Source organism: Ipomoea triloba, chromosome 10, assembly GCF_003576645.1.
Source record: "Ipomoea triloba cultivar NCNSP0323 chromosome 10, ASM357664v1".
NCBI lineage: Eukaryota > Viridiplantae > Streptophyta > Magnoliopsida > Solanales > Convolvulaceae > Ipomoea > Ipomoea triloba.
In genome coordinates, this window is record NC_044925.1 from 23,423,530 (window position 1) to 23,450,464 (window position 26,935).

Genomic DNA, 26,935 nt, shown 5'->3' on the forward strand with positions numbered 1-26,935 from the left:
ACACGAACTATAATTGAATGAGTTTATTACTTATATACGCTATAGTAAGTAGTATTCCGATCTGATCGGCTCTTGACGGTTCACGACCCTTTTCTAGCAGAAGCATTAGCGGTCAAGGAAGCCCTTTCGTGGATTAAAGATTTGGAGCATACTAACGTTATTATTGAATCCGACTGTTTAAACTTTGTTCATGCATTTTATTCTCGTTCTGTGGACTTTTCTTATGTTGGTTGTTTAGTTAAACATTGTCATTCCTTGGCAAATGACATTGGGAAATTTTCAGTTCAACATGTCAAGAGGTTAGTGAATCAAGTGGCTCATGTGTTTGCACGAGCAACTGGTTCTTCGTCTGGCCTAGGTTCGTGGGTGTCTATCCCTCCTGATTGTATTTCAGAGTTGTTGATGCTTTAATGAAGTTTTGTCTTACTTTCAAAAAAAGTAGTATTCCGATCCGAATAGCAACGTTAAACTCAATAAGAACACATAAATAAAATAATACACGTTCATTCATATAATTAACGCCACAGCCCAGCTAATATTTCCGAAAAATTATCTAAATAATTTACAGAATACCATGTTCAATCATGAACAACTAACTTCTGATATAAGACATAATCCTAGGAATCTGATCATGTGATTTTGATTCTCATCTTACCAAAAAAAAAAAAAAAAAAAACAAAATCCCATTGCCCAAACAGCTCTACACTCCCATACAGTGAGACAACTAGATGGTTTCAACCTCGATCTTTAAAGTGTAAGTAGAGACTAGAGAGATAATAGAACAAGAAATAATAATAATAATAATAATAATAATAATTTAAGATGCTTCCTTTAGATAATGTTAGAACAATGAGGAGTGATTCCAATCTTCACTCATCAACGAGAAATCTTCAATGAAATCATGGAAAGGAATGTTGTCCAAATCAAGATCGTCCAAAGTCAACGCTGCGTCACTACTGACCGTTGATGATGCCAAACCTCGACGATCCTCAACTTCATTGTTTCTTTCCCCTTCTTCTTCTTCTTCCACCTTCTTAACCCACCTCCGCTCTTTCCGGCAACGGTCACCGCGAAACCCGGAATCGTAACCGCCATATCTCATCTCGGAAACCGCATCGAAAACGTCGTCGTCCTCCTGAACTCCGAAGTTCAAGTTGATGGGGCCCTTATGCGCCCCGGAGAACGTGGCCGCAGTGTGGCAGCCGGTGAACTGTTGCACCACGGCCCGGAAGCTCGCCGCGTCGGCGTTAAGATGAGTGGTCGGAGTTTTCTTCGAGGCTCTGGACCGCCTCCGCACCGGTTTCCCTACGCCGCCGTTTCTTGGGCTTAACTCGCTGCCGGAACTGCTAGGGCTAGTGCTGCTCAGTACAGCGGCAGCATTGACACCATTAATGGAGGAAGCTGATGATTTAGTTGAAGTGATCATCATTTATAGAGCCACTCCAATCTACTGCATAAACTAGGGTTTTCAGGTACTGTTATTCCTTATTTATTCGTTTGCTCAGTTATAACTGTATGTATATATATATAGAGTTGTTTTCAGACAATTAGTCAAATGAATCAATTGTAAGCAACGAGATGTTGCGTTGACTGATAAACCTTTATAATTATCTCATTTTTTTTTTTAGTACTACTGACTCTTTTAGTCTATGCATATCTATTTATAACTACTTTCTCAATCTATCGAAGCACAAAAAGTTAATATTACCTCTACTGAAGTTCAAACACATCCCTTCCATTTGAGAATGTAACTGAGTGTCATTAGATCACAAGATCTTGACAATAATAATTATCTCATTTAATAATATATAATAATAATAATAATAATTATTATTATTATTCTTATTATTATTATTATTATTATTGCTATTATTATTATTATTATTATTATTTGGGAGAGATGATTGAGGCCAAAATGAAGGTGGTTTCCCGGAAACGACATTGCTTATCTTATGAGCAGAGAATCAAATCTTTGATTAAGTTATTCTTGGAGGCTTTGTTTCCAAGGAAGATAACTTGACCTTCACAATTAAAATCCAAATTTAATAACTCCTTTTCACACTGTACTACACTTTGTGAACAGATATGACTAATTCAACTCAATTTTAGTACAACATTTTTTTAGTACAACTTATTTAAAGAAACTTTCTTAACAACGTTACTTTTGGAGATGGTAATAGCAAATTAAATTATATTCTGATATTATATACATCTTACAAAATGGGTCATGATTCAAAAAATAATCTACAATGTATTAAAAATGAATATATATAAAAATATAATACATATAATATATTAAAAATAAACTTGTATAAGGATTCCTCTTAATAGATGTCGATCAAGACTAGGATATAATATATGCTTAGATGGTAATAATGTGGGTCTACATGGCATGGGTTGATCCAACTACAATCGACATGCTACAGTACTTGGACTATTCCTATAGATGTCAACCATTATTTCATAAATTATTGTCCACACATCTGTGTAAATTATAAATTAATAAAAGATACGTTATTTAAGTTCTGCAATTGCATTATTTAATGTACTTTTAATATATTAAAAATGTATCTCTAATTCGTGATCCACACAACTATATGGACCATGATTGATAGAAAAAATTTGCCTTAAATTATGTGAAGTTGTGTGGAGTCACCCTTTATTTAATTACTCCAAGTCATTTTTAGAATTTCATTAAAATTAATGTAGATGGTATGAATTTGTTTTTTTTTTTTTGAAATATTCATGATTATTTAAAAGGTAGTATCTATTCATGATTGGGTCAAGTATCATCCTGGGGCACTATCGTTTTGGACAACCAGCCGGATGGGTTAAGGGAGATGCTGGATCGCGACTCTCATAACGTGGCAACAAGTAGAAGACATTAATCATCAAGATCTCCAGATCTCCTTTCACAAAAAAAAAAATAAATAAAATAAAAATTATCTATTCTACACTTTGCCAAAGGGGCCGGGCCTATGACTATTCATTTATAATGGAAACCGAGATGTCATCGCACTACATGATAATTGAAAATTAAATTTTACGATGTAAATTGATTGATTTGTTATTGTTTAAGGTTGTAAATTAGGGTGTTATGATCCTTAACGTGTTGTGGCATACGTGGAGGTGGAAGAGAGTGTTGCGAAAGAGGCATGTGCGCCTAGGGGTCACGTAGTGTGAAGTAGTCAAATGATATGTTTCTTCTTGCCATAGGAAAATCATAAATTAATTCCTCCAATTTTGATTTCTGATCTTTCATTTCATTATTCAGAGGGTTGACTCAATATATTGCCCGCCAATCTTTTTCATTTTCATTTTTTTTCCCAAACCTAAGTTTTGGACTTCACACAATTATATCGTGGACCCATAAACACATCCACACACACACATATATATATATATACCCATGAAGAGGTAAATTAAGTTAATCTTCATTTTTTTGTGTTATGATTCTTATGGAATTTGCTACACTATAATTAAACACAATTATACAATATAAAGTGACAAGAATGCACTGTCAAGTGTCAATTAGTCGTCGAAACTCATTCTTGATCTTGCAATGTCTTCAGGAGAATTTTTGAATATGATCTGATAAAAAGAATAATGCTATTTTTTTCTTTTCAAATTAAAATAAAATTGAGTTTTCTTATAAATAATATTGCGTTACAATGTGAATATTAAATAGTAATTTTAATAACAGAAAAAATAACCTACCGTAAAAAATCAATCTTAATCAGTAAAACATTCCTTCAATGACAAAGACTAAGTTAGCAAAAAGCACAAGCCATTTTCAAATTGAATTGTTTCCTTAACTAATGCAAAAAAGAGATCAGAGATCATCGATTTACCTAACAATATAATTAATATATTTATATTTCCTTTATTTATTTATTTTATCATTTTCCTACTCTTTCTGAATCCGAACTGAGTGAAGATGTGGTTTGGTGCATGTATTTGGACCGCCAATTTCTCCCTGGTTTGACATTTGGCTTTATGCACATTTCAAAACATATTTTAAAAGTGCTAATTAATAAATTATTATCGTCCCAACAAGTAGAATGAGTATTTGAATCCCTTGTCAACATATAGCAGAAATCATTTCAAATGGCCGATATACTATACATACGCGTTTTTAATTTCTCCAATTAATCTTATCTATTGATCTTGCATATTATCTATTGATCTTGCATATTGTAGATTGATTCTCATGAACTCATAAAGAGGTTGGTTCTTATATGATCTCATATATATATATATAATGTTTCATGTGCTAGAATAGTAGAATATATTACATATCACTTGGTCAAAAGCTTTAGTTAATATCATTGGAGAATTCAAAATTTTCCTCATTTAAAAAGTGGAAGATTGGTTTGAACAAGAGCGACCTATTGGTTTTCTTAATTTGAGTCGATCTTAGATGTGGGCAATCTAGATTGGTTTACTTCTTTGTAGTCCTTTGTTAGCTAAGGTCATAAGGCAAAGTTTGCCTAGTACATACACACCATCGGGTAGTGACTACGAATTTCTAAAAAAAGATGGAGATTGGAGTAGGTTTTGATGGCATGTATGATAACATTGGAGGGTGCCATGTATGGAATTATCTTATGTGAAATGTTAGAAAGCCTTCTTTAATTTTTTGTTTAGTCAAGAAAGAAGAAGGGCAAAAGAAATTTTTGTTTTTAATTAGTTGATTTTCTTGTGAATTGAATTTGTGCCCTTTCTTTGGTCTTTGTCATGTTTTTGTTTTCTTCAATGTGCTAGTAATAAATTCATTCTAAAAAAAAATCCTTGAAGAATTCTAGCTACATTATTAAAAATTTATAGAAAGTGAGTATAATTTTCTAGACATGATGTGTTGATTGCTTACCAATTCTATGGGCAATTTCTTCCTTAAAGCAAGAAAGACATTTCTCACTAATGCAACAGCAAGTATTTTACAATGTATAGCAGTCGTCATAACTCATAAACATCCATTGGTACATCCCATTGGCCAACAAGTTAGAAGATTTGAAGTAGTCATTGCATTTTAAGTTGTTGATGAAATTATAAAGTGAAGTCAATTACCGTATGTAATAGATTGATGCATGTTTCATTGTTTCAATACAATTTAGTGGTGTGGGAATGTGGAATTATTCCATTCCATCATGATTAAGTTACATTTTGAAAAACATTACCCTAACGTTTTGAATGAGTAAATGCATTTGAAGACTAAGTAAACAATGTTAAAAAAAAAAAAAAAAAAAAGATTGGACATTTGAGTGGAAATGTGATTAAATCATAATGTTGATTAAGCCATAATGGGTTTGGAGTTGTCGGACTTAATAGGAATGTTTTAATCTATGCAGTTGAGGCCTAAGTTCTAGCGACGCGCTTTTTAGCAACGGACAAATTCCGTCGCTAAACTGTTTAGCGAATTTTCGCTATTTAGTGACGGAATCGATCCGTCGCTATTTACGCATTTTTTGTAGTGTATAATATCTTCGTCAGCACAATCCCTGCCCAACAAATCCCACACTATTGCACCACAAAATCAGCTAAAGAGAAATGGATTAGACTTTGGAGGATGAACAAATAATTGTATTCCCTACCTATACAACAAAGAATACTATGCAAATAGATAACAAATTATGCAACATGATTTAGTAATGTGTTCTAAATAAATAAAAAATTATTATATATTCACTCAATCATGCTTTGGTTTTTTTGACTTTTGTTTTGTTGTTATCTTAATTACCCAATAAAATTAAGAATTGATAAGGTTAAGGTGATTGCATAATATTGAGAAGACATTGAAACGCAAAGGAAGTTGAATAATGTCATCATTTGTTAACTTGCCCAGAAAGTTGTATATATGCTATTTAAATTACTTCCGTGGTTTGACCATACTCTTTCTAACAATAATAACTTTTATTTCTTTAACACATATTTTAATAAGATAATCACATCACAACATCATGATATATCAAAATATACTTTTAATTTGTGCTTCAATAGATTGAGAAAATAGTTATGAACAAATATTACATTGTAATAGAGTCTACTCAAAGAAAATATGAATTATTATAACTTCCCTAAATAAATAGAAAATAAGTATTTTTACTATAAGGAAAATGATATTTTCTCCTTATAAATTTTCCTTAATATTATTTTATGATGTGACTTATATTCATTGGGTGACACTAATTGATTAACTTCGCATAATGTACCCTCATAGCTTGTTAGTGAATTTCCGACCTCTTTGCTAATTTTTTGTAGTGACATCTTTCTATACGAATTGAATGATGTGTTCTAATCCGTCTTAATTAAAATTTTAAATTGATAATTGGACTGTATATTTATATTTATATACGGAGTATTATATTATATGCTCAAAAATTTATTGTAGTGTGAACAACCAGCAAGAGGTTTACATATGGATTATGAGAACTGACAGTGAAATCTCAACAATATAATTTCAGTGTGAAATTGACAAGGTACTTGATTGCTAGGTAATTAGAACAGGTATGCACATCAACGTCATTGTCGTGTTGATGTTTAATTAAGCTGAGTTCTGTCCAAATTAAACTAATAGAAATATGTAATTTTATTACTTTTACTGAAATAGTTGCTGCATAATAACATTAATTTACAAGTTTCTTTCATTCAAATTCTTTCTTGGTACTCCAAATATTTGCGAAGACTCACATGTTTTTTGTTGTGTTTATATAGAGAAAATTAACCAGGGTAGTCCGAACATATTAACTCGATTAATTGAAGGAGATAAGAAGGTCTTGTAATTGTATTATGATGTTTTAATGTGATACATTCGATGTCCTAACAAGATAAATTTAATGCAATTTATACATAACTTCAGAGTAATCGCCCATACAAATTGGGTGTTACCCATTTAGGACGGGTGGTTACAACGTCAATTGACCGCGTCACAAGGCTTGCTTGGACCGACCTCATGGGGTAGACCTGACCCTTCAGCCTCGGGTCAAACTACCTTGGGCCGACCTTGAGATTGGCCTTGTTTGGTTGAATCTGTCTTTTCTCGGGTTGGTCATCTTCATCATTAGGTCGGGTTACACCCTAACTTGAGCCATCTCGGGTTCAAACTTGTTCATTTTTGAACCATTTCTAGTTGAATTTCAGCTCCAGCTCGAGTTTGAACACTCAAGCCTAACGAGCTGAGCTCGAACTCTAATTTTTTTCTTTTAACTTTTAAGTTCGATTGAGCTAGAACTAGACTCGACTCAACCCTACCGGCTACATCTCTTTCCCGCTCTTTCATTCACTCCGCGCTAACCCTTCTCACCAGTCAGGCAGTCACTGCGACGCCATAGTCTTCGTCTCCGGCAGCCACAACCTGCCATATCCGCCGAGGGCTGAGATTCAGGAACGTAGCGCCGCAAGCCTGCAACCTCTCAACACAAATCCTTCATTTTCGCTGAGGTATTCTCTTGAGTCTCGAGATATATACCATTTTCTTTCAATTTATAATTCTTGTTTTTAAAAAAGGATGCCTGAAACTTTGAATGGTCCTTACATTCAATTGTGTGGTCATTGAGGGAGAATATATTTGGAATTTGCTACCAAAGTGATTGTGTGTTTCTAACCAAAGTCCAATGTGAGAAATTTAGAATACCAAAATTTGAACAAAGTAGTCCAAGAAAAACTGGTAAATAATGGTGCAAAGAGCCTCTACCAATTAACAGCACAACCCAATTTATAACAGTTAGATATTAAGTCCTCAGAAACCTTTTCAAAAAGAAAAAATTAAAATTAAAAAAATCAATCCTTAGAAAGGCACCTCTGTTTCCATTCATAAATTGACATTTATTTGCTTCTCATATATGACTATCTTGGAGTATGAATTTAAAAATAAAGTGCTATGCAGAAATGCTTTGGTTCCATATATCATCACTTTGAATATTACCAAAATTTTCAGTGCAAGTTTGCATTTTTGAATCCAGATTCTATTTTGTGTTAAAAAGTGGCATTTTTCCTTTGCATTTTAGATTTAGCTGCCGAAGTACTAATTTTGAACAAATGGGTACTGATTTCATATGATTGGATGTTTTTTGGGTAAATTCGTGGCTGTTTATGTTCAACTAATCAGCTTTTGGGTGGCTCTTATTTTGTTATATACTTATATTTATAACTTATGCATATATCTTGTGTTCATATTGAAGGGGTGACAAATTTTTTGATAGTATTTTTACATTTGCATGTTTCCCTGTGTTTTGTATCATATCTTTTGGAAATTGCCATTTCCTTATGTCTTCATTTCCCATTTCCATACTGCCTAGGGTATATCTATGGGTATACAGTGCTGAATAGTGAATCTGTGAAGGCGTCATCTTTTATTCTTATTATATATAACATCTTAAATAATTCCTCTTATTGAAAATCCAGAGTGATTCTTGGCTTGCAATGGCAACATCTTTCCAAGCAAATCTAGAGGTATCGGGGTGCATTACAAAGTCGATGATTCCATGCCAAAAATCATATGTTTGTGGCTCCAGTTTATGTTTTCCTGAATCTCGATGCTTCTCAAATACTCTTCCACAATTATCTCTGAAAATGCATCCTTCAAGCAAGAGAAACACTAGCATCATGTGCAGCAACCAAATTAACAGTTCAGAGGATAAGGTTGGCGGTCTTACATATAAGGATGCTGGGGTTGACATTGATGCAGGCTCAGAACTTGTCAGGAGAATTGCCAAGATGACACCTGGAATTGGGGGCTTTGGAGGCCTCTTTCCTTTGGGTATTGGTTTATTGCCATTCATTAGTCTGTTCTAGTGAATACTTATAGGAACCTTCTTCATTTGCACCATCTCAAAGTGGGCTTTTTGCCTTTTCTTTTTGTTATTGAGCCTATTATACTAATAGCATAATCAATTATCAGGGGATTCATACCTTGTGGCTGGCACGGATGGAGTGGGGACAAAACTAAAACTTGCATTTGAAACAGGAATTCACGAGACTATAGGGATTGACCTGGTAAGTTTTCTGATACAATTTTTACTATTACTTTAGATGTCAGCATATGCAACACGAAAGTTAACAAGACATTTACTTATCAGGTTGCAATGAGCGTTAATGATATTGTCACCTCTGGAGCAAAACCTTTATTTTTCCTTGATTACTTTGCAACAAGCAAACTTGATGTTGATCTTGCAGAAAAGGTATATGCACTGATACCCCTTTTAAGCATTTAAGTAGGTTATGTAGTTTAATATAATTCTTATGAATTTATTTAATTTTTTCTTTATTTTGCTACTAGGTGATAAAAGGTATTGTAGATGGTTGCAAACAATCTGATTGTGCACTTTTGGGTGGAGAGGTACCTGTCATTCTCATTATATAAATATAAAATATGCTTGAAGAAATATAATATTTCTGGTTGTGTTAAATGGATGAAGTTAATTTTCCAGACTGCAGAAATGCCAGATTTCTATGCAAATGGGGAGTATGATCTTAGTGGTTTTGCTGTTGGCATTGTAAAAAAGGATTCAGTTATAGATGGGAAAAACATTGTTCCTGGAGATGTTCTCATTGGACTTCCATCTAGTGGTGTCCATTCAAATGGATTTTCCCTTGTTAGAAGGTTGGAATTACATGATTTTTCTTTCCAATTCTGCTTCTTGGTATAGACTTGAAAGACTTCGTTTAACTGTGTGACCAAAACCCCATTCCTGCTACCCGTAACACTAAAAACAGTACTATACTTTCAGGGTAATTACGCAAAGTGGCCTTTCTTTGAAAGACCAGCTTCCTGGCAGCCCTATTACCTTAGGTGAAGCTTTGATGGCCCCAACTGTCATATATGTCAAGCAGGTAAAACTATAAATGCTGTATGCTTTTTAATGCATTGTTTTTGGATAAGATGATAATGGTCTTTTTCCTTGTAATTCAACTTAAGGTACTTGACATCATTAGTAAAGGTGGGGTTAAAGGGGTAGCTCACATCACGGGAGGCGGTTTTACTGATAATATACCTCGAGTGTTTCCTAAAGGCTTGGGAGCTATCATTCATAACGATTCCTGGGTAGTTCCTCCCTTATTCAAATGGATTCAAGAGGTGACACCCTTTTCACGACTTCCATGGTCTGAAGAATCTTTTTCTATTGTTACATAAGCTCTAATTCTGCATTCTTTTTCATATAACATCGTCAAGGCGGGTAAAATTGAAGATGCTGAAATGAGGCGTACTTTCAATATGGGAATCGGGATGGTCCTAGTTGTGAGCCCAGACACCGCTCTTAGAATCCTTGGGGATGTGTGCGAGTCGAGCAAAGCTTTCTGCATCGGTGAAGTAGTAAAAGGAGATGGAGTAAGTTACCATTAGTGCATAAATAGAAGATGATTTGTACTGATACAAGTTGTTTTGAATATTTTTCCCAGCTACTTTTGTTCATCTTATGTTCATGCTCATGCAAGTGAGTGTTGTGGAATGTATCTTGTTACTCATGAATAATTTACCAATTGATAGAAATATACTTGCCATTTGAAAAAATATATATAATGGTCTTTTCATCCAACTTGTTGAACACCAGAAAAGCTGGGGAAAGTAGTTCATGTTGATCTAGTAGTTCCGATTAAAAATTTTACTATTTTCCATCCCGCAATATATAAAAGTCTTATACATTTATTACTTATATATTGTCCTTTATGTATATGCTTATAATAGATATAAATAACAGAAATTTTACAATAATGTTTTGTGGGGTATTTTGGAAAATCAACCGTTAGTTTGATCAAGTTTAGCTTTTGAGGGAAGTTTAGTTTAGTTGGAACTTGAAACACCCATTGTTTTTAATCAGTTTATTGGATTTACAATTTAAAATATTAGCATAACTCTACAAAAGCCTCGTATCAACAGTCAAACTTAGTTGCTCAGGCTTTAGCATCCAAAGCCTTGTAGTTGTATCAGGCTAGTTCGTTGTACTGGGACTCTGTCCTTCCTGACTTTATTTCTTCGCTTTTGCAGTAATCTAGTTCAGATGCTTTTTACTTTAAAACAAAAAAACAAAAATTAATAGTATTGTTCAACGAGCTTGCCAAATATGTAGTTATTCTAATTTTTAATTTATATTTTTAATATTGAATTTGTATTATTAACTATTTTATTATTATTATCATTATTGTTATTGATAATAATAATAATAATAAAAAACAGTTAAAACAACATCAACAATAACAATATTAATATTAATAATTATTATTTACAATTAAAAATAATTTAAAAATTATTTTTATAAGTGATTTTATGTGTAATGCTAATTGTAAACAGTTAATTTACTAATACGGTAAGCAATTAATTTATAAAATATTTTTAACCACAAATACTATTAAATGATTAAAATAATCAATTACTCCGTATTAATTAACTTATCAGCTAAATTGCTAAACAGTACACCTTATAGTACAACATCGTGGCCTTCTGGTACCACTGCACGGCGTTATAAAATGTTTCATAAAAGTAAGATTATATTACCTGTGATAATGCATGTGTTCTGTATACGTGGATGTAGAAGAGGCTATATGTGAAAGAGTCAGTCAAATGCTTTTTGTTTTTTATTATTTTTATTTTATTTGCATTTGCAGAATGATAAACAAAAGTCATCCAATTTTGATTTCCATCACTTCACTCTCAGTTGGAGCTGAACCCTGAAGGGAATACATTGACTCAGCCAAATTGAGTTCATACAAATACAAAAGACAATAATTTTGTGTATATATTAGATATTGTTTTAAAATCTCAAATATAATTTTATACTAGTAATATACATAAATTAAAAATACCAAAACAAAATAAATAAAATTGATGGTTCCTTTATCAAAATGTGTTGGCGAGTTTGAGATGCTAAACATGTGGTCAAGAATTTAAATTTATGTGCATGCAATAACGCTCTTGGAAGAACTGTTTTCTAAATTTCTCGCATTAAACTTGACTGCAACTCGGCTAGACCAATTTGTTTGTTTGTGTTTTTTTTTTTTTTTCTTGAATGAGTAAATGCATGACATGAAGACTAAGTCAAGCTATTCTACTTTTGTTTGTATGCCAATCAAGAAAAATTGGTAATCAACCAAGTTTTGGCAAAATTTTCAATTTATTATTTAATCATATATGCTGCTAATTCATGCTTTTGTTTTTTTATTGTTTCAAAATTACCTAATAATTAAGAATTGACAAGGTTAAGGCGACACATACTGAAAAGGAGGATCGATGTTATATTTTCTTTGAAATTTTATTTCTAAATATTGAAAAGGAGGATCGATGATTGACTTTTTTTTAAAAAAAAGTATTAAGGACTAGATTTATTTATTTATTTTAAATGAAAATGGATCAATTCATTTATGATAATAAAGAAGTTTGTTGTTAGGTTAGAAGATGATGAATATTAAGAAAGAAAGAGAAATAGTATTATCTCTATTAAAAAGATAATAAACCATGGAAAAAGTTGGATAATTTAATATTTTAAACATGCGAAGGAAGTTAATTGTTTAGGTGCCATTTAGTATGAATAGACCATTTCTAATAGGAGCATATCCAACTAGGCAACTATAGAGTTAGACAAATAGACGAGTGTATATATATTGATTGGGCGAATATCAAATCCGTCGGTCGGTATAATGTGGGTTGGTATTTTTATGATTAGGTGATATAATATATGAATGTCTAGTATAACAAGCATGAATGAATATAAAGTCAATCAACTGGTTCGATGCGGATCAAAGAAGTTCAACTAATTACTACGAGAGTGTAAGTGAATGACAGTGTTGAAGATGATCATTCAACTAACAAGCAGCTAGAACCTCTTATACTATAGACCTAGCCCAATGACACAATAACCCATGATAAGTGGGGTCAACGAGCTACTTTCTCCCTAGATGGGGAGGCGACTAGTCAATCCACTTGGTTGTTATGTCTCGCGTATTGCACGCCCATCATGTTATAATAGTAATCATCTATTTTACCGTCAGCATGCATGAGCCTCTCTAGTGGGTTGGGTAGGTTCCCACATGTCGCATTTGGACTAGCTCCGATCCATAAGATTTTTCTATTAAGATTACTGAGTTAATAAGAGTCTCATATAACTCTTCAATAATAATAATAATTTTTATTTATTGAAAACATTTTTTTTGGATATATATGGAAATGCGCCACAACATTACAATATATCAACGAATACTTTTAACAACATCAATTATTACAAACATTCTATGAATAAATGGAGATTAAACCCTTAATCAAGTGGTTAGGAAGTCCCAAATCATGCCGTTTTGACACACCTATTTTTGTAGGAGCATGAACAACCCATGAGAGTAGTTTGCATCATGGAAGATGAAAGTGAACTCCCAATATAATTATATTCAACAATTTCATAATGGCATTGACATGGTAATTAAATTGTGGCTAGGTAGTTAATTAAGGTAATTAGAACCCGTCTTGATTGTGCATCAACGTCGCCTCAGTACCACAATATATAATAGAATGCGGGTCAATAAATATTGGATACATGACTTTCTCAAACCCTAATAAGACAATTTTAAATAAGCAAAGACGAATACATATTATATACATTCAAGTTCAAGATAAGTTAGAACAGTTCTAAATGTATTCATACTTGAAAATAATTAAATTGTTCAATACCGTATTGTTACCATCTGTGTATGTAGACACGTAGTGTATAATCAAACAAATTACATTGCTAGTGTTATTATACACCCACAGACCGACCTGCATATATAAATGAAGTCATCCAAGTGAGTAAATTAAGGTTGCTAATTTAATTTATTTTTATTAGGATGAAGTTTGGTCAGATAAGAATACATCATGACGTTTGATTTAAGGATGGCTTTCAAGGTGTGCCTCGATAGCGACGTACAACCAACCGCACTAATTCAATGTTTGGATTGAATACTTAATTCGATTTTTATAAGTAAAAAATTATAATTAATAGTGAAGATGTAATTTTATTTTCTTGTACTCCGTAAGAGATATTTGACTTGACCCTTCAAGCTCTCCAATTAAGCTCATTCTTAAAGTCTATTAACTCATCATTCGACTTGCTCTGATACTAGTTGTTAGAATCTTATCACTATATCAAAAATTGTTTGGATAGATTAAATGTTGAGCTGAGCTTGATCCTCTAAACTTTCGCCCAACATTCATATTTAAAAAAAAAAAAAAAAAACCACAATATATTTCTTCGCCTGTTATGTGATTTAGGCCTCTGATCTCTTTTATTATTTGTAAAAAAATATATCATCAATTGTTTTTTATAGGTGTTGTAAATATAAGTGTCAACAAGTTGTTTGTGTTAATATTTAGTGGGTTTGACAAAGTCAATGACTTTTTTTTTTTTTTTTGCGTATTACAATAAGTTTTAGGGTCTGTCTGGTTTAAACATTGGAATCGAAATAATAATTGGAATCAAATACTTAGTAATACTAATAAGTTTAAGTAAAATGAGTCACTTTGTTTGATACATAGTAAATAAGAATTGGAATCAAAATAAATAAATAATTAATTAATTATTAATTAGAATAAATAAAAATATATAATACAAATGTATACACATACTTATGTGTGTATATTAAAATTTCATATTTAATCCATAGACAATGACCTTTTCATTTTATTCATTCTTTTCTCCCTTATTTTTTATTCCATTATATTATTCAAAAGTAGAATAAATTGAGTTTTGTAATTATTAAAAGATTTCATTCCAATATATAGTAGTTTAACAAAAGTAGGCAAATAAACATGGTAATAGGTATCAAAACGTATAGTAGTAGCTAGGGTGCAAAAGTCCTCAATCAAATACCATCTTATTACTCAGTCAATTAATTGTTTGGATTTATGATTAAACTGGGGAAAAGAATGTCTATCTCATTCAATTCAAACTTTATGAGTGTCGATGGACTACATTGTTGTTATATTGGATTGATGTTTATTAATTAGGCTGTGAAACTATGAGAGGTTAAGACCTCATTGGATTTATTTTAATTTTTAGATATCGTTTGTATATTTTTGATTGGATATTTGTTTGGTTGTGTCTTTACTTATTTGTAGTGCTGATTTGATTACTGGGGGAGGCATAAACATTGGAATATTGGATAGGAGTTGGAAGTTCTAATACAACACTAAAGGTGTGTTTGATTGACAGGTTTATATCAAGAATGGTTCTCCCTCAATCATTATTGCATGGACCATGGTCCACACAGCTGTGTGGACCAAAAATAAAAAGTACATTATTTTTGTACTGAAGGTACATTGTTTTTGTACTGTAGGTACATTATTTTAAGATATCAAATATGTACCTACAGTACAAAAATAATGTATTTTCAATACAAAAATAATGTACTTTTTATTTTTGGTCCACACAGCTGTGTGGATCATGGTCCATGCAATAATTTGTCGTTCTCCCTCCTTTGGGTCAAAAAACATTATTCATAAAATATATTATATATAATTATGCACATTCTCAATTCTATATAGCTAGACTTTGTTATTCATGTAAATAGGTTCATTAACGATTATCACGGTTATGACACAAACAAAATAAGTAATCTAAATACGAATGCAACTCATTAAGGTTAACATGTTAGAAGTCTAAACACCAACATGATTTAATTTAATTTTTAAGTGGTTTAATGGATTGATATGATAAACATGTTTAGATAATATGTTTCAAGTCCACATGACACAATAAATCATTAACATGTGTAAACCTATAATCAATTATTATTCCATGGATCATGGTCCACACATTTATGTGAACCATAAATAAATTAAAAGTACATATTTTAATATACTAAAAGTACATTATTTGAAAATATATGATTTTTTTATATATATTATCGATTATTAATGTATATTCAATTCACAAATAATGTACTTTTAGTATATTAAAAATGTAGATTACATTCATGGTCTACACAACTATGTAGACCATGGTCCACATGAAAATTAATTTGCCACCTACAATATTATTTTTTAAAAAAAAAACATTTTAAAAAAAAAATCTACCATTAAATCCAATAAAATAGTAACTCAAATGGATAGCTTAAGTGGCAAATGAGCTTCTTTGTGAGGAAGAACTCCGGATTTGATTCCCACATGTGACAATTCTCCTTCTGTGTCTCTCAAATTGAGCCACCAAAAAAATCTAATAAAATAATAAAAATATTTAATTCCTAACATACCATAATATTCATAAAATGAAAATATAACATCTAAATATTATATCTAATGTTAAGCTTAACGGGTCCTAAATGGTTTAAGAACCTTGTACCAAAGAGAGATTGTTCATTCTTACTCTCACTAAGGATCCGTTTGAAACGCCAAAAAAGACCCGCCCAATCCATATCCCAAAATATTAAAAAAAAAATCAATTTCTTTAATTTAGACTTATTATATTTATCAATGATCGATTAAAATATAGATTGAGTTGAGATGGATCCAATAATAAAAAATATTAGTATGACGATACACAACCCATTTAAAAAAAATGATAATTGTTGTTCTTTTCAATTATTTCTTTAGTTTAGAGTTATTACATTTATCAATACATGATTAGATATGAGCCCATCAAGCTAAACCAAATAATAAAAAAGATATTGTCTGGCTACACCCATATACAAAAAAGAATATTTTCTTCTTTAATTTCTTTTAGTTTAAAATTATTTTATTATAATGAGTTACAACAAGTTAAAAAATAATTTATTTAAATATTTTATTATAATTAAATTAATATTTATACCTATTATAAATTTTAAATTTATTAAAATTGGTTTACAAGACTACTGTTTATCCATTTAAAGGTTCATGGAATTGAAGAATTTCCAAGAATGTTCAGAGATATTAGATCTAGACCGGCTTCCAGTACGTCCACACCAGAATCCAAAATTGTGATGCAAGACAACTTGACCTCAACCTACGTCAATTCAACCAAATAATCCATTCAAAGCCCGCCACAAACGCAGAAACTGACAAAACACAAAACTTACTCCATGCATGCATGCGCTACCAACAACGACAATTCAAGCACATTCACATGTAGACACCGATAGATATATTATAAATGGACCCGGAACAAATTAACTCGGTAGAGTGGATCTGACCAATCTTGAAGCCCCAAGGGTTGAGCCTGATGCTTCGCACCTTGGGATCGAAACTTGGGCGCGGCGCCGAAACATGAGCTCGGATCGGTGCCTTGGAGGTCCCACGCAGAGCCCTGAGCTTGGAGCCTTGGGCTCGGCCTCCGTGGCTTCATGGATGATTTGAAGCGGGTATATATAGTGGAGGCATTAGACATGGTCAAGGAGGTCCAAATTACCTGGGAGTGGTTCGAGCCCAACTTAAGTATAAAAGCACTCCTCTTTGTCTCATTAATACATCATCATTCACTCTCTTGTAATAACATTACATAAATTTTAATACAACATTGTCTCCATGACCAATATTTGTGTCTTTATTTGTTACCTTTATCTTTATACATTATCTTTTAATTATTGAATTATTTAAATCCAGCTACCCGGTCAACATAATCCATCAAATTTTTTATATATTATATCAGAGTTGAAGTGCACATTTATGTTTGCCCCCTCACGTGTGCAAGTTGGTTATAGTAAATTGAAGTATGTGTTCTACCGCAACTAAAACTCTAAGTTAATAGTTGAACTATACATTTATATTTATTTATTATATGCTCAACAAAATTTAACTATGTTAATTAGTCTCACAATTTACTTGATAGCTATAAGGGAAAAGTAAAAGCGTGTATGCAAACTAAACAATTACTCGCCGCAGTTGTGAACACTGACACTGGCATGGAAATTTACTGAGGTTAGTATATGGCTATATATATATGTGTGTGTACAATAAAAATATTGTCAATAATGTTTCTTGGATTATCCTGAGGCTTGACTTAGAATGGGACAAGATTTGTTTGGGGAAAACCATAGAATAAAGATTCCATACATTTTAATACTGAGTTTCCCGGAAGCAACGTAACACGCACCACCCACGGATCGGATTATATATTTGTAAGAATTCCCCCTTGCAAGCAACTTTTTTTTTTTTTTTTTTGAGTGGAGGAGAAAAATCTACAGTCACTATAGGGGTGTCTTTATTGACTAAATTCAGTCTTGTGATCTAATTGATAAAAAATTATAAAATATTCTGTAATCTAGTTGCCTATAACTGATAGTCTACTAGACTCAAATTAAAAAGATAATAGATTGTTCCAGTTATGAGTCAAACTTGTAAAATTATAACATGACTAACTTATTAAGTGGACATGCGCAGCCAAAGACCTTGTGGTCAAGCGGCATCAGGTGTACACTCCCATATGGAAGGGAGTGGGTTCGAGCCTCGATGGAGGGAGGCATCTATTTGTGAACCGAAAAAAAAAAGTGGATATGCGCAAATTTTTTCTTTCAAGTGGTGTGGGAGGGTGCCATTGGCATTCCACATCATTCTTCTTCTACATTTGAATGGTCAAAAATATTGAACTGTCTTTAATTTCTTGGCTGAAAAGGAAGACAAACAGACATGCATCATCCAAACAATGCATGCCAGGCCAAGTCAAAATTGTTCTTTATTTTCTACTCCCTTAAACCCTATATATTTAGCTTCAAAAAACTACCACACAATATTTAATACGGTTTCGTATTCTGTAGTGCTGTATTAGTTATTAGCTACCTGTTCCCACTACTACCCACTCCCAAGAACCAAAACCATGAACGAAACCTTCCCATCTTCTCCTTTGTGGGATCAGACGCCCTATTATCCACAGACAACCTGCGGATCATTCCAAAACATTATTAATCCATACGATAATCCTTTCGATCCCACCGCACCTTATCAAACCTCGTTTTCTCCGAGCTTCACAGCTGCGACTGAGCAGACCACTCTGAGCCGGGAGACCGGAAACATCGGCGAGAAAAGCGCGAAACCTAGTACGGCTGCCGCGGCGGCTCGAAGGCGGTCGAGGGCATCCAAGAAAGCCCCCACCACTCTCCTAAGCACTAGCATCGCCAATTTCCGCGCCGTCGTGCAGCAATACACTGGGTGCCGGCGTCTCGCGTCGCCGGCGTCGTTCAAGAACCGTAGGGGTCCGGTTATTTTAAGCTTTGGAGGACGGCCTACTGACCGGAAGGTGTCGGATTCTAGCCGGCCGAGATGTTACTCCGACGAGGATCGGTGTCTGCAGAATCTGCAGGAAGAGGAGTTCCGACAAGGATTAGGACAGCAACAACAGCAGCGTGGGGTTTCATGTGATAACAGTTCTCATGATAGTTATATTTCGGGTGTTGATAATGATCGTAGTTGTAGTATGCTTAGCGTGGATGATTATGAATGGTAATACCTTATAACATATATGCTCAAATTGGCTTCCTTTGTTTTAATTAATTTGGAGTGTGAAGTGTATCATTATGTATATTTGGCACTCCATATATTTATTATATGCTCCCTAGCTTCACTCCAAAAATCACATCAACAAAGTTTGACTCTTATACCAAAAACAAATTTGTGTATTTTAATGTATTGATTAAATGTTCTAAAAAAAAAATGTATTGATTAAATGATATATTTCTATTTTTTTCTCCTAATAAGTGCAAGTAAAATTTTTCTTATAGTTATTCCCAAAAGGTTAAACACAAATGTTACACCTTTCTTATAGTTATTCCCAAAAGGTTAAACACAAATGTTACACCTTTGTTTATAGCGCGCAAATGTTTTTTTTTTTTTCTTATAATAAATATAGGAAATTTGGATCTTTTGATTTAGGGATATCAATGTGTCTCAACTCGTCCCGCAACAAACTAGAAATTTGATTGGCATTGGCAGGTTGGCGTGCGGCCCAAACTTCTTTGGCCCTAACCTCCCCATGCCCGTTGTTATGCCATAGACTCGAGTTTACCTTGTGTCCAGGTCCATGTACAGAATTTTAGAACTCTATATTTATAATTTTTGAACTCTATGTTCACAATTTCATAACCCTATGTTCACAATTTCATAACTCTATATTCATAGTATAACACAATTTTTGAACATATATAACAAAATTGTGAATATAGAGTTTAAAAATTTTGAACCTATATAACAAAATTGTGAACATAGAGTTCTGAAATTATAAACATAGAGTTGTGAACATGGACTTGGGTCTACCTTGCAAGGTGGACTTGGATCTACCTTGCAAGGTGGACACGGGTCCATAGCATAATATGCCTCCCCATGCATGGCAGGCTTTCTGAGATGATCACAAGCTAGCTTAAATTTTTTTGTTAAACAAAGAAAATGCTTATATTACATTATATACTAGATTTAATATATACTCCGTAAATAGGAAAAAAAAGGAGTAGATATTTCAATTTGGGTAACTCAAACCAAAAGATTAAAGTTTTGGTATATTATTAAAAATTGATCGATTCTATATTTTATAAGTCAAATGATTTTAGTTCATTTCAATTAAAAATCGAATCGAACTAAAAAATCAAATGATATATATACACACATACATACAAAATCATCAATTGTTGTTTCGGACGGCAAATGTAGGTGAAGAGGTTAGTTAATTGAGAAAGTTGAAGTGTGCATTCTAGACTTGTTGTTTAGATTTTCAAATTTAAATTATTAGTGAAAATAAATAAATAATTATGCGCGTAAGAGAACTACGGAATATTTGGGTTCTCAAACCAAGCCCGAGTTGAAAACGAACTATTTTAAAAAGTGTGTAAATATAAAATTGATAGAGTAATCAGGCAAGCAGACCCAAGACAATGAGTGGACGTTCAAACTAGCTGTTCAGCATTCACTCCAACGGCTCATCAACACTCCAACGGCACTCTAACGGCTCATCAGCATTGATACTCCATTTACTGCGCTCAGCATTGATGCTCCATTTATTGTGCATTGAAGATGGAACGTTGCGCTCAGGAATATAAAGGACGCTCACAACACTTGCAGAGGGACGACACTAGAACTGAGACAAAAACACATACTGAACTCATTTGTACTCTGACACACTACTGTACTCTTATATTGAGCTTCATAATACAAAATATACCGGTAACACATTATTACCGTCAAAAATAATATTTTTAAAAATGCATAAATATTACAGTAATTATTTCATTATTAAAAATATTATAATAATAAATAAAGCTGGAGTACCAAGTCATTATTTAATTTGGGCTAACACTTAAAAGAATGGGCCACCTTAAAAAAAAATATTGGGCCAAAAATGCGTTTTCATTTTTTTTATTTTGCTGTAAAAATACGGAGTATTAAACATGATAACGAAACAAGTAAGAACAGATACTAAGATTAAAAGGAAAAAATAAAAGCAATCTAGAGGGAGTAGCGGCGCTTTGGGGGAAGAAATCGACGAGATGAGAGGAGCTTCAGCAATGCTACGATGTTTAATTCGCCGGAGACCGTGTTTTGGTGGTCGCTCCTCTTCACTCGGCGAAACTCTAATAGTGTCCTCGGCAGCCACCGTGGCTCTCTCCGATATGCCCCAACCACTTTTCAATTCCACAATCGCCCCCACCGTATTTCTCAATTTCCGATCGCCTCACGCCTTCAATCATTCCCGTAACTTTTCGTCTCCATCTTCCTCAGGTCTGTTCTCAAATGCTATGCTCACACAGTATTTTGGTGTTGTTAATTGGTGAATGCTTCCAATTGTTTCAATGAATTTTGGAAAATTTGTTGGTATGTAAAGTCTGTTTTAAAATGCTATAGCATTGAATCATTTGAATGTATATCTCTCTTGCTTTAGTACTTTACACATTTATGTCGGCCAGTTTGCTGTAAGCCTGTAACTTATTAGGTGGTTGTTTGCTAATCCACAAAAGTTGAAATTTCTTTCTAATTCCTATAACACCTGTTAATGACTTAGGTCATGTTTGGTAACATAGTTATCTTACCAGTCAATTTTAACTTATTTAACCACTATTAACTCTTTGACTTGGTTAAACAATCAATGAGTGTTTGATTAATTAGTTTTTTGTAACAACTTATTACTCCAAAATGCTAAAATTCAAAAAGTTACTCAAAACAGCTTTTTCGATAAGCTTTTTGACAAAGTCATTTTGCATCAACTATAAGCTAACATCTAATTTACCAAACACTCCTAATTCTATTAGCATTGGCGGGCTTTGGATGAATTCACAGTAATTGTTCTTAAATCTTCAGAGATTTAGTATGAAAAATGTAGTTGCTTATGCCAAGTTATTAGACACTAAATTGATAATGAACTTAGATATTTGCAGGATGCCTCACACTATTTCATTGCTTGAAATTTTAGAAAGTAATATGTCTGGCTTCTGAAGAGAAAAAAAACTATTGAAGAAGGAGAAGGATTGGGTATAATATGGTTAGAAAGTTATTGGGGACATTTTTTATGCACCCTAAGTAAATTTAATATTATAATATATGGGAAATTCATGGTTGCCCTTGAGTTTCTTTCTTTTGTTGGGTACACCTGAGGTGAATCATGAATGTATGTTGAACATAATATCTTTTTTATATAAAATTTCATTTCATATTTGTTTGTGACCATTCTGGGTGTATTGGTTAAAATGAAATAACACGATCTTGTCTCTTCTCACAGGTCCATCAAATATTGTTTCAATTGAGTCCGAAGAACAGTTTAATACTTCACTTTGCAAGGTTCAAGGTAAGTTATTGACTGCACAAGTTTGAAAGTTACCACAGCTTAAAAACAAGCTGGAAGTAATTCACCTGTTTTCTCATTGTGATTGGATACGTATAGAGAACTCCCTTTTCCCTGTTTCCCTTTGGATGGAGATCTTTATATTATTTTTTTCTTTTTGTGCTTTATTCCAAATTGCTTTAATCTACATACAGTTTAAGTTTTGTGCTTGCGTATAATGGATTTGAATCTCTGGCCAGATGAATCCTTGCCAGCAATATTCTACTTCACTGCTGTCTGGTGTGGGCCATGTAAGATAATTCTATATTTCTATTTACTTATATTTTCTTTTGATGGTGGAAGGATTTGTGCTCACGCGCACACACATACATTGTTTTTAGACTTTGACTAGAATATCAATGAAGATGTATTTCCTTTCTAAGTTTTCCAGCAAAGGCAGGAAAATACATTCTCTTTAATTATTATTGTTGTGTATGCAGGTAGATTGTTATCTCCTATAATTGGGCAATTATCTGAGAAGTATCCTCATGTTACAACATATAAAGTTGACATTGATAAGGTAAGAGATAGCATATTACTCTTTATGATTTCGTCTTTGTGGTGGTTGAGAGGCTATACTGTCACCTCTAAGAGCTCATTTTTCCCTGTCAATCATGCCTACTTGCTTAATGTTCTCTTTTCATTCTCCACTGTGGAGACCTTATGCAACAGCCTAACCACATTCCTTGCTTGTATTGAGCCCATGTGTTTACTTTTTACCCTAACACACTATGTTGATGCAGTGTGCTACACGTTTTTATTATGCACTTTGATAAAGTCTTTTGGATATAATTTCATGGCATTGGTATTCTGATTAATGTGCTAGCTAAATAAGAGGCATAGCTGCCTTTTTCTGTTTTTGTGAATAAAAAGTTTGTGGAGTTGTATCAGTGGACTTTGAGTAGTTTTAAGATACATTAAGGCCCTGTTTGGTAAATGGTTGTTGGCTGATTGGGTTGGCTGTTTGAGTTAAAATGAATGATTTGTTGATAATATTAGCTGATTGTAGAAAGTTGTTTGATAAATTAGTTGTTAGCTGATAGCTGTTTGGTATAATTTCTTTTCTCAAAAAGCTAATTGAAAAGGCTGCTTTGAGTAGCCTTTTGAATTTTAGCATTTTGGAATTACAAAAAACTTATTAACCAAACAACTAATAGTGGTCAAATAAGCCAAAATTGATTGATAGGCTGATTATTTACCAAACAGGGCCTAAATGAATCTGCTGGCTCAATGGTTAAATACCTGGGTGTTAGAAAACTTTTCAATGTAGGTGATGCCTGCTTTTAGTATCAGAAATTGGAACTACAACACACTTGTGCTACATGTTTTACTTCCCCCAATGAGCCATCATCTCCCCCCCAAAAAAAGTGATCAGAAATATAATTGGTATACCAGATTGTATAGCATAGAAAGACTTCTTGTTGATAATTGAAACATCCAACTATAAAAGCTTCTATCTCCCATTTTATATTAAAATATTTGGCTGTTGTTACTAGTTGGCATCTAGAACTTGAACTTTGCATCAGATTCTGAGATGATAGCAGCCCTCATAGAATATTAGTGAGTCATTTTATTTTGTATTTGTAGTATTTGTGATTTTTTTCCCAGTATAATCACCTGCAAAATATTTTCTTACTTTTTGGTGCTGTATTTTCAACCATTTGTGAATTGAATACATTTTTTGAATGTGCAGGAGGGGCTTGCAAGTGCATTGAGCAAATTAAACATTCATTCAGTGGTAAAACATCAATCTTTTTAGGAGTGAAGTTTATTAGGCTAATAATAATACTCCTTAATGAAATACAGTGCTGAAGTTCTCTTTAGTCTACATAGTGCTTTCTGCCTTTCTGTAACATCAAGATTATTTGTTTTGGAATAAAAAATTATTATTTGAAAATTGAAAGATATGGACATAGGTGGAAAGTTGAAACTATCTTCTACAGATGATGCATGTTTTAGGATAAGGCACAAAATCATTTGGAATAGCATTACAAGGTTCACAATGGCATAAATTTAAACAATGCATAACATATGCTGGGGAAAAGACTTCTTTAGTTTTTACTGTACTGCTAGCTTGACTTCATATAGTTGAGGACTTAAGGTGCCTACTGTCTTCTTTTCATTTCCATATTCTTAATGTTTATATCTAGTTGTTGGACTTGAACTTTAGATATGAGATAATATCCAAAATAGTCACTCAGCTATGTCATAATTTTCAAAATAGTCCTCGACTACCGATTCACCTAAAATGGTCCCTCAACTATGAAAAAATTTACTCAATTTAGTTGGTGTAAATAACAAAGGACTAAAATGAGTAAAATTTTGCATAGCCGAAGGACCAGTTTGAGTGAATTGATAGTTGAGGACCAATTTGAGAATTATGAAATAGTCAAGGGACCATTTTAGGCATTAACTCTTTAGATATTGTACAAGGAAGAAATTAAAAATGAAAATAAGAATCTGACTATACCAATAACAATACAACATTGCATCAACTCTTTGAGTTTAATTTTGCAAATATAGTTGTGTCTAAGATCACTATGTTGCATCATAGATACTTCTAGCTTGTATTAATATGAAGTTATGAATTCCATGATGCAATGATTTAGACGTTTAGCGAGCACCAAACTATGTTTTTTTACTATAAACTTCTGCCAAGTTATACATTCTTCCAAGGCTCATTTTCTTTTACAATTGTTAACATATCTCTGCAGCCCACATTGCACTTCTTTCAGAATGGAAAAAAAGCTTCTGAAGTTATTGGCGCTGATGTTCAAAAGTTGAAAGACACAATGGAGGCACTCTACAAATGATTAAGCACAGGAGCAGCAGTGCGATCTAGGCTTTCTAGAAAATTTATAGAATTATAGTAACCGAGTGTTGTGTTATGCTTCAGTTTGAGTGCATTTTAATGAAACCCAATGTTTGTAAAGTGGGATCTTAGTTTTATATCCAATTTCCAGAGTGATTTGGATACTGTCACTCAGTATTTTTGCCCTTCATTATTTGACTAAATAAATATTGCTAATTTAACTTAGTTTGAGGGTTTTGTTTTCATATCTCTCTTTGTTTTGGCTTCACTTGCTTGAAATGGTAGCAGCAGATGCATGGATGGGGGCCGGGTTTAACATCACATCACAGCAGACAGCACAACTCATGCTAGCAGATGCATGAGTACTTTGGAATGAATTTCTATTGTAAGGGTTTTGGGGTTAATAGTTCCTTATTTGGTAAAAGTAATGTGATTTTCATTTTCAAGGTCATCTGTTTTAATATTAAATTTCTCAAAATTAGACTTTTACTCACTTAATGCTTGTTTGAATCTTTCTTTTTATCATTTCTTAAACAATTACATCTCAATCTCGAGTGTTCTCACCTGCCATTGTTTTGAAATCGAGATAAGTTATGAGATATGCTTCAATACACTACTCAATTACTATTTTTTGAGTATTATGAACTCTGTTACAATGTAATATCCGTTCATAACTATTTTTTCAACCTTCTATAGCACAGAGTCCAATTGAATTAAATTGGAGACATCTTTTTTTGATACCGTTATAAATAGGGCTTGAGCGGAGCAAAAGTAAGGATAGCCTCCAATAGATTTAGAGGGTCAATGAGTGAGGATTGGGGAAGGGAACAGAAGCAAATGGTCAAATGGATTGGGACAATAATGGGGTCTGAATCCTTCTGATGTTTTAGCTCTTTGAGGAGAGTTGCAGAGGGTCTGCAACACAAAGGATGTCCACCTATTTTCATACAATGTAGCAATATAAGATAACCACTACATCTATATCTACCAGTACCAGATCAGCTAAAAACAAAGCCATCTGTGGACCTACTCTTGTGTTGCTATCTTTCATCTGCCATCATTACCCACCACTCTATTTTTAACTCACAGATAAACCCATTTTCAAATATCTTGTTTGAATTCAAATTCTTTCCTAGCTCCTTACTCACATCATTGGTCAGGGATGAATCTTTTACTGTGTAAGGGATTTGATGATTATTAACAAAACTTTACTCTATAGAAGCATATCTAGTTATGATTTCATTTGCCCCTAAGACAATAATCTAGTGATTGAACAGCTGTACTTGAAACTCTCTTTCAACGGCAAGATGGATTTGAACTCCACCATAGACAACCTGGAGATTAGCTTTGCCACTTAAGTTTGGGGTTGGGCTACCAAGCTAGGAATACTATATTA

General features: G+C 33.0%; 4 protein-coding genes across 4 annotated transcripts; 3 read left to right on the forward strand and 1 right to left on the reverse strand.

Moving 5' to 3' along the window:
• Positions 1-830: 830 nt before the first annotated feature.
• On the reverse strand, positions 831-1,477 carry LOC116033608. Its single transcript, XM_031276365.1, has one exon. It carries the CDS (start codon positions 1,427-1,429, stop codon positions 842-844), a length of 588 nt encoding a protein of 195 aa, XP_031132225.1. The 5' UTR covers positions 1,430-1,477; the 3' UTR covers positions 831-841.
• Positions 1,478-7,239: 5,762 nt separating this feature from the next.
• LOC116032672 (phosphoribosylformylglycinamidine cyclo-ligase, chloroplastic/mitochondrial-like) lies at positions 7,240-10,532 on the forward strand. Its single transcript, XM_031275348.1, has 9 exons — positions 7,240-7,437; positions 8,403-8,755; positions 8,897-8,991; positions 9,075-9,176; positions 9,275-9,334; positions 9,426-9,598; positions 9,726-9,828; positions 9,914-10,072; positions 10,169-10,532. Exons 2-9 carry the CDS (start codon positions 8,419-8,421, stop codon positions 10,337-10,339), a joined length of 1,200 nt encoding a protein of 399 aa, XP_031131208.1. The 5' UTR covers positions 7,240-7,437; positions 8,403-8,418; the 3' UTR covers positions 10,340-10,532.
• An 8,152-nt stretch (positions 10,533-18,684) lies between these two features.
• On the forward strand, positions 18,685-19,540 carry LOC116032983. The gene has a single exon (XM_031275737.1). It carries the CDS (start codon positions 18,744-18,746, stop codon positions 19,368-19,370), a length of 627 nt encoding a protein of 208 aa, XP_031131597.1. The 5' UTR covers positions 18,685-18,743; the 3' UTR covers positions 19,371-19,540.
• Positions 19,541-21,321: 1,781 nt separating this feature from the next.
• Positions 21,322-25,764, forward strand: LOC116031661 (thioredoxin O2, mitochondrial-like). The gene is made up of 6 exons (XM_031273923.1): positions 21,322-21,631; positions 22,626-22,691; positions 22,928-22,978; positions 23,168-23,247; positions 24,421-24,465; positions 25,442-25,764. The coding sequence occupies exons 1-6, from the start codon at positions 21,400-21,402 to the stop codon at positions 25,538-25,540; spliced, it is 573 nt and encodes a 190-aa protein (XP_031129783.1). The 5' UTR covers positions 21,322-21,399; the 3' UTR covers positions 25,541-25,764.
• Positions 25,765-26,935: the final 1,171 nt, after the last annotated feature.

Bases quoted from the DNA above. Each gene is read 5' to 3' on its own strand.
- LOC116033608 (XM_031276365.1), bottom strand. From the start codon at position 1,429: ATGATGATCACTTCAACTAAATCATCAGCTTCCTCCATTAATGGTGTC.
- LOC116032672 (XM_031275348.1), top strand. From the start codon at position 8,419: ATGGCAACATCTTTCCAAGCAAATCTAGAGGTATCGGGGTGCATTACA. The intron at 8,756-8,896 runs GTATTGGTTTAT...ATCAATTATCAG, and splicing joins TGGAGGCCTCTTTCCTTTGG to GGGATTCATACCTTGTGGCT. The intron at 9,599-9,725 runs GTTGGAATTACA...CTATACTTTCAG, and splicing joins GGATTTTCCCTTGTTAGAAG to GGTAATTACGCAAAGTGGCC.
- LOC116032983 (XM_031275737.1), top strand. From the start codon at position 18,744: ATGAACGAAACCTTCCCATCTTCTCCTTTGTGGGATCAGACGCCCTAT.
- LOC116031661 (XM_031273923.1), top strand. From the start codon at position 21,400: ATGAGAGGAGCTTCAGCAATGCTACGATGTTTAATTCGCCGGAGACCG. The intron at 22,979-23,167 runs GTAAGATAATTC...TTGTGTATGCAG, and splicing joins TGCTGTCTGGTGTGGGCCAT to GTAGATTGTTATCTCCTATA. The intron at 24,466-25,441 runs GTAAAACATCAA...ATATCTCTGCAG, and splicing joins AATTAAACATTCATTCAGTG to CCCACATTGCACTTCTTTCA.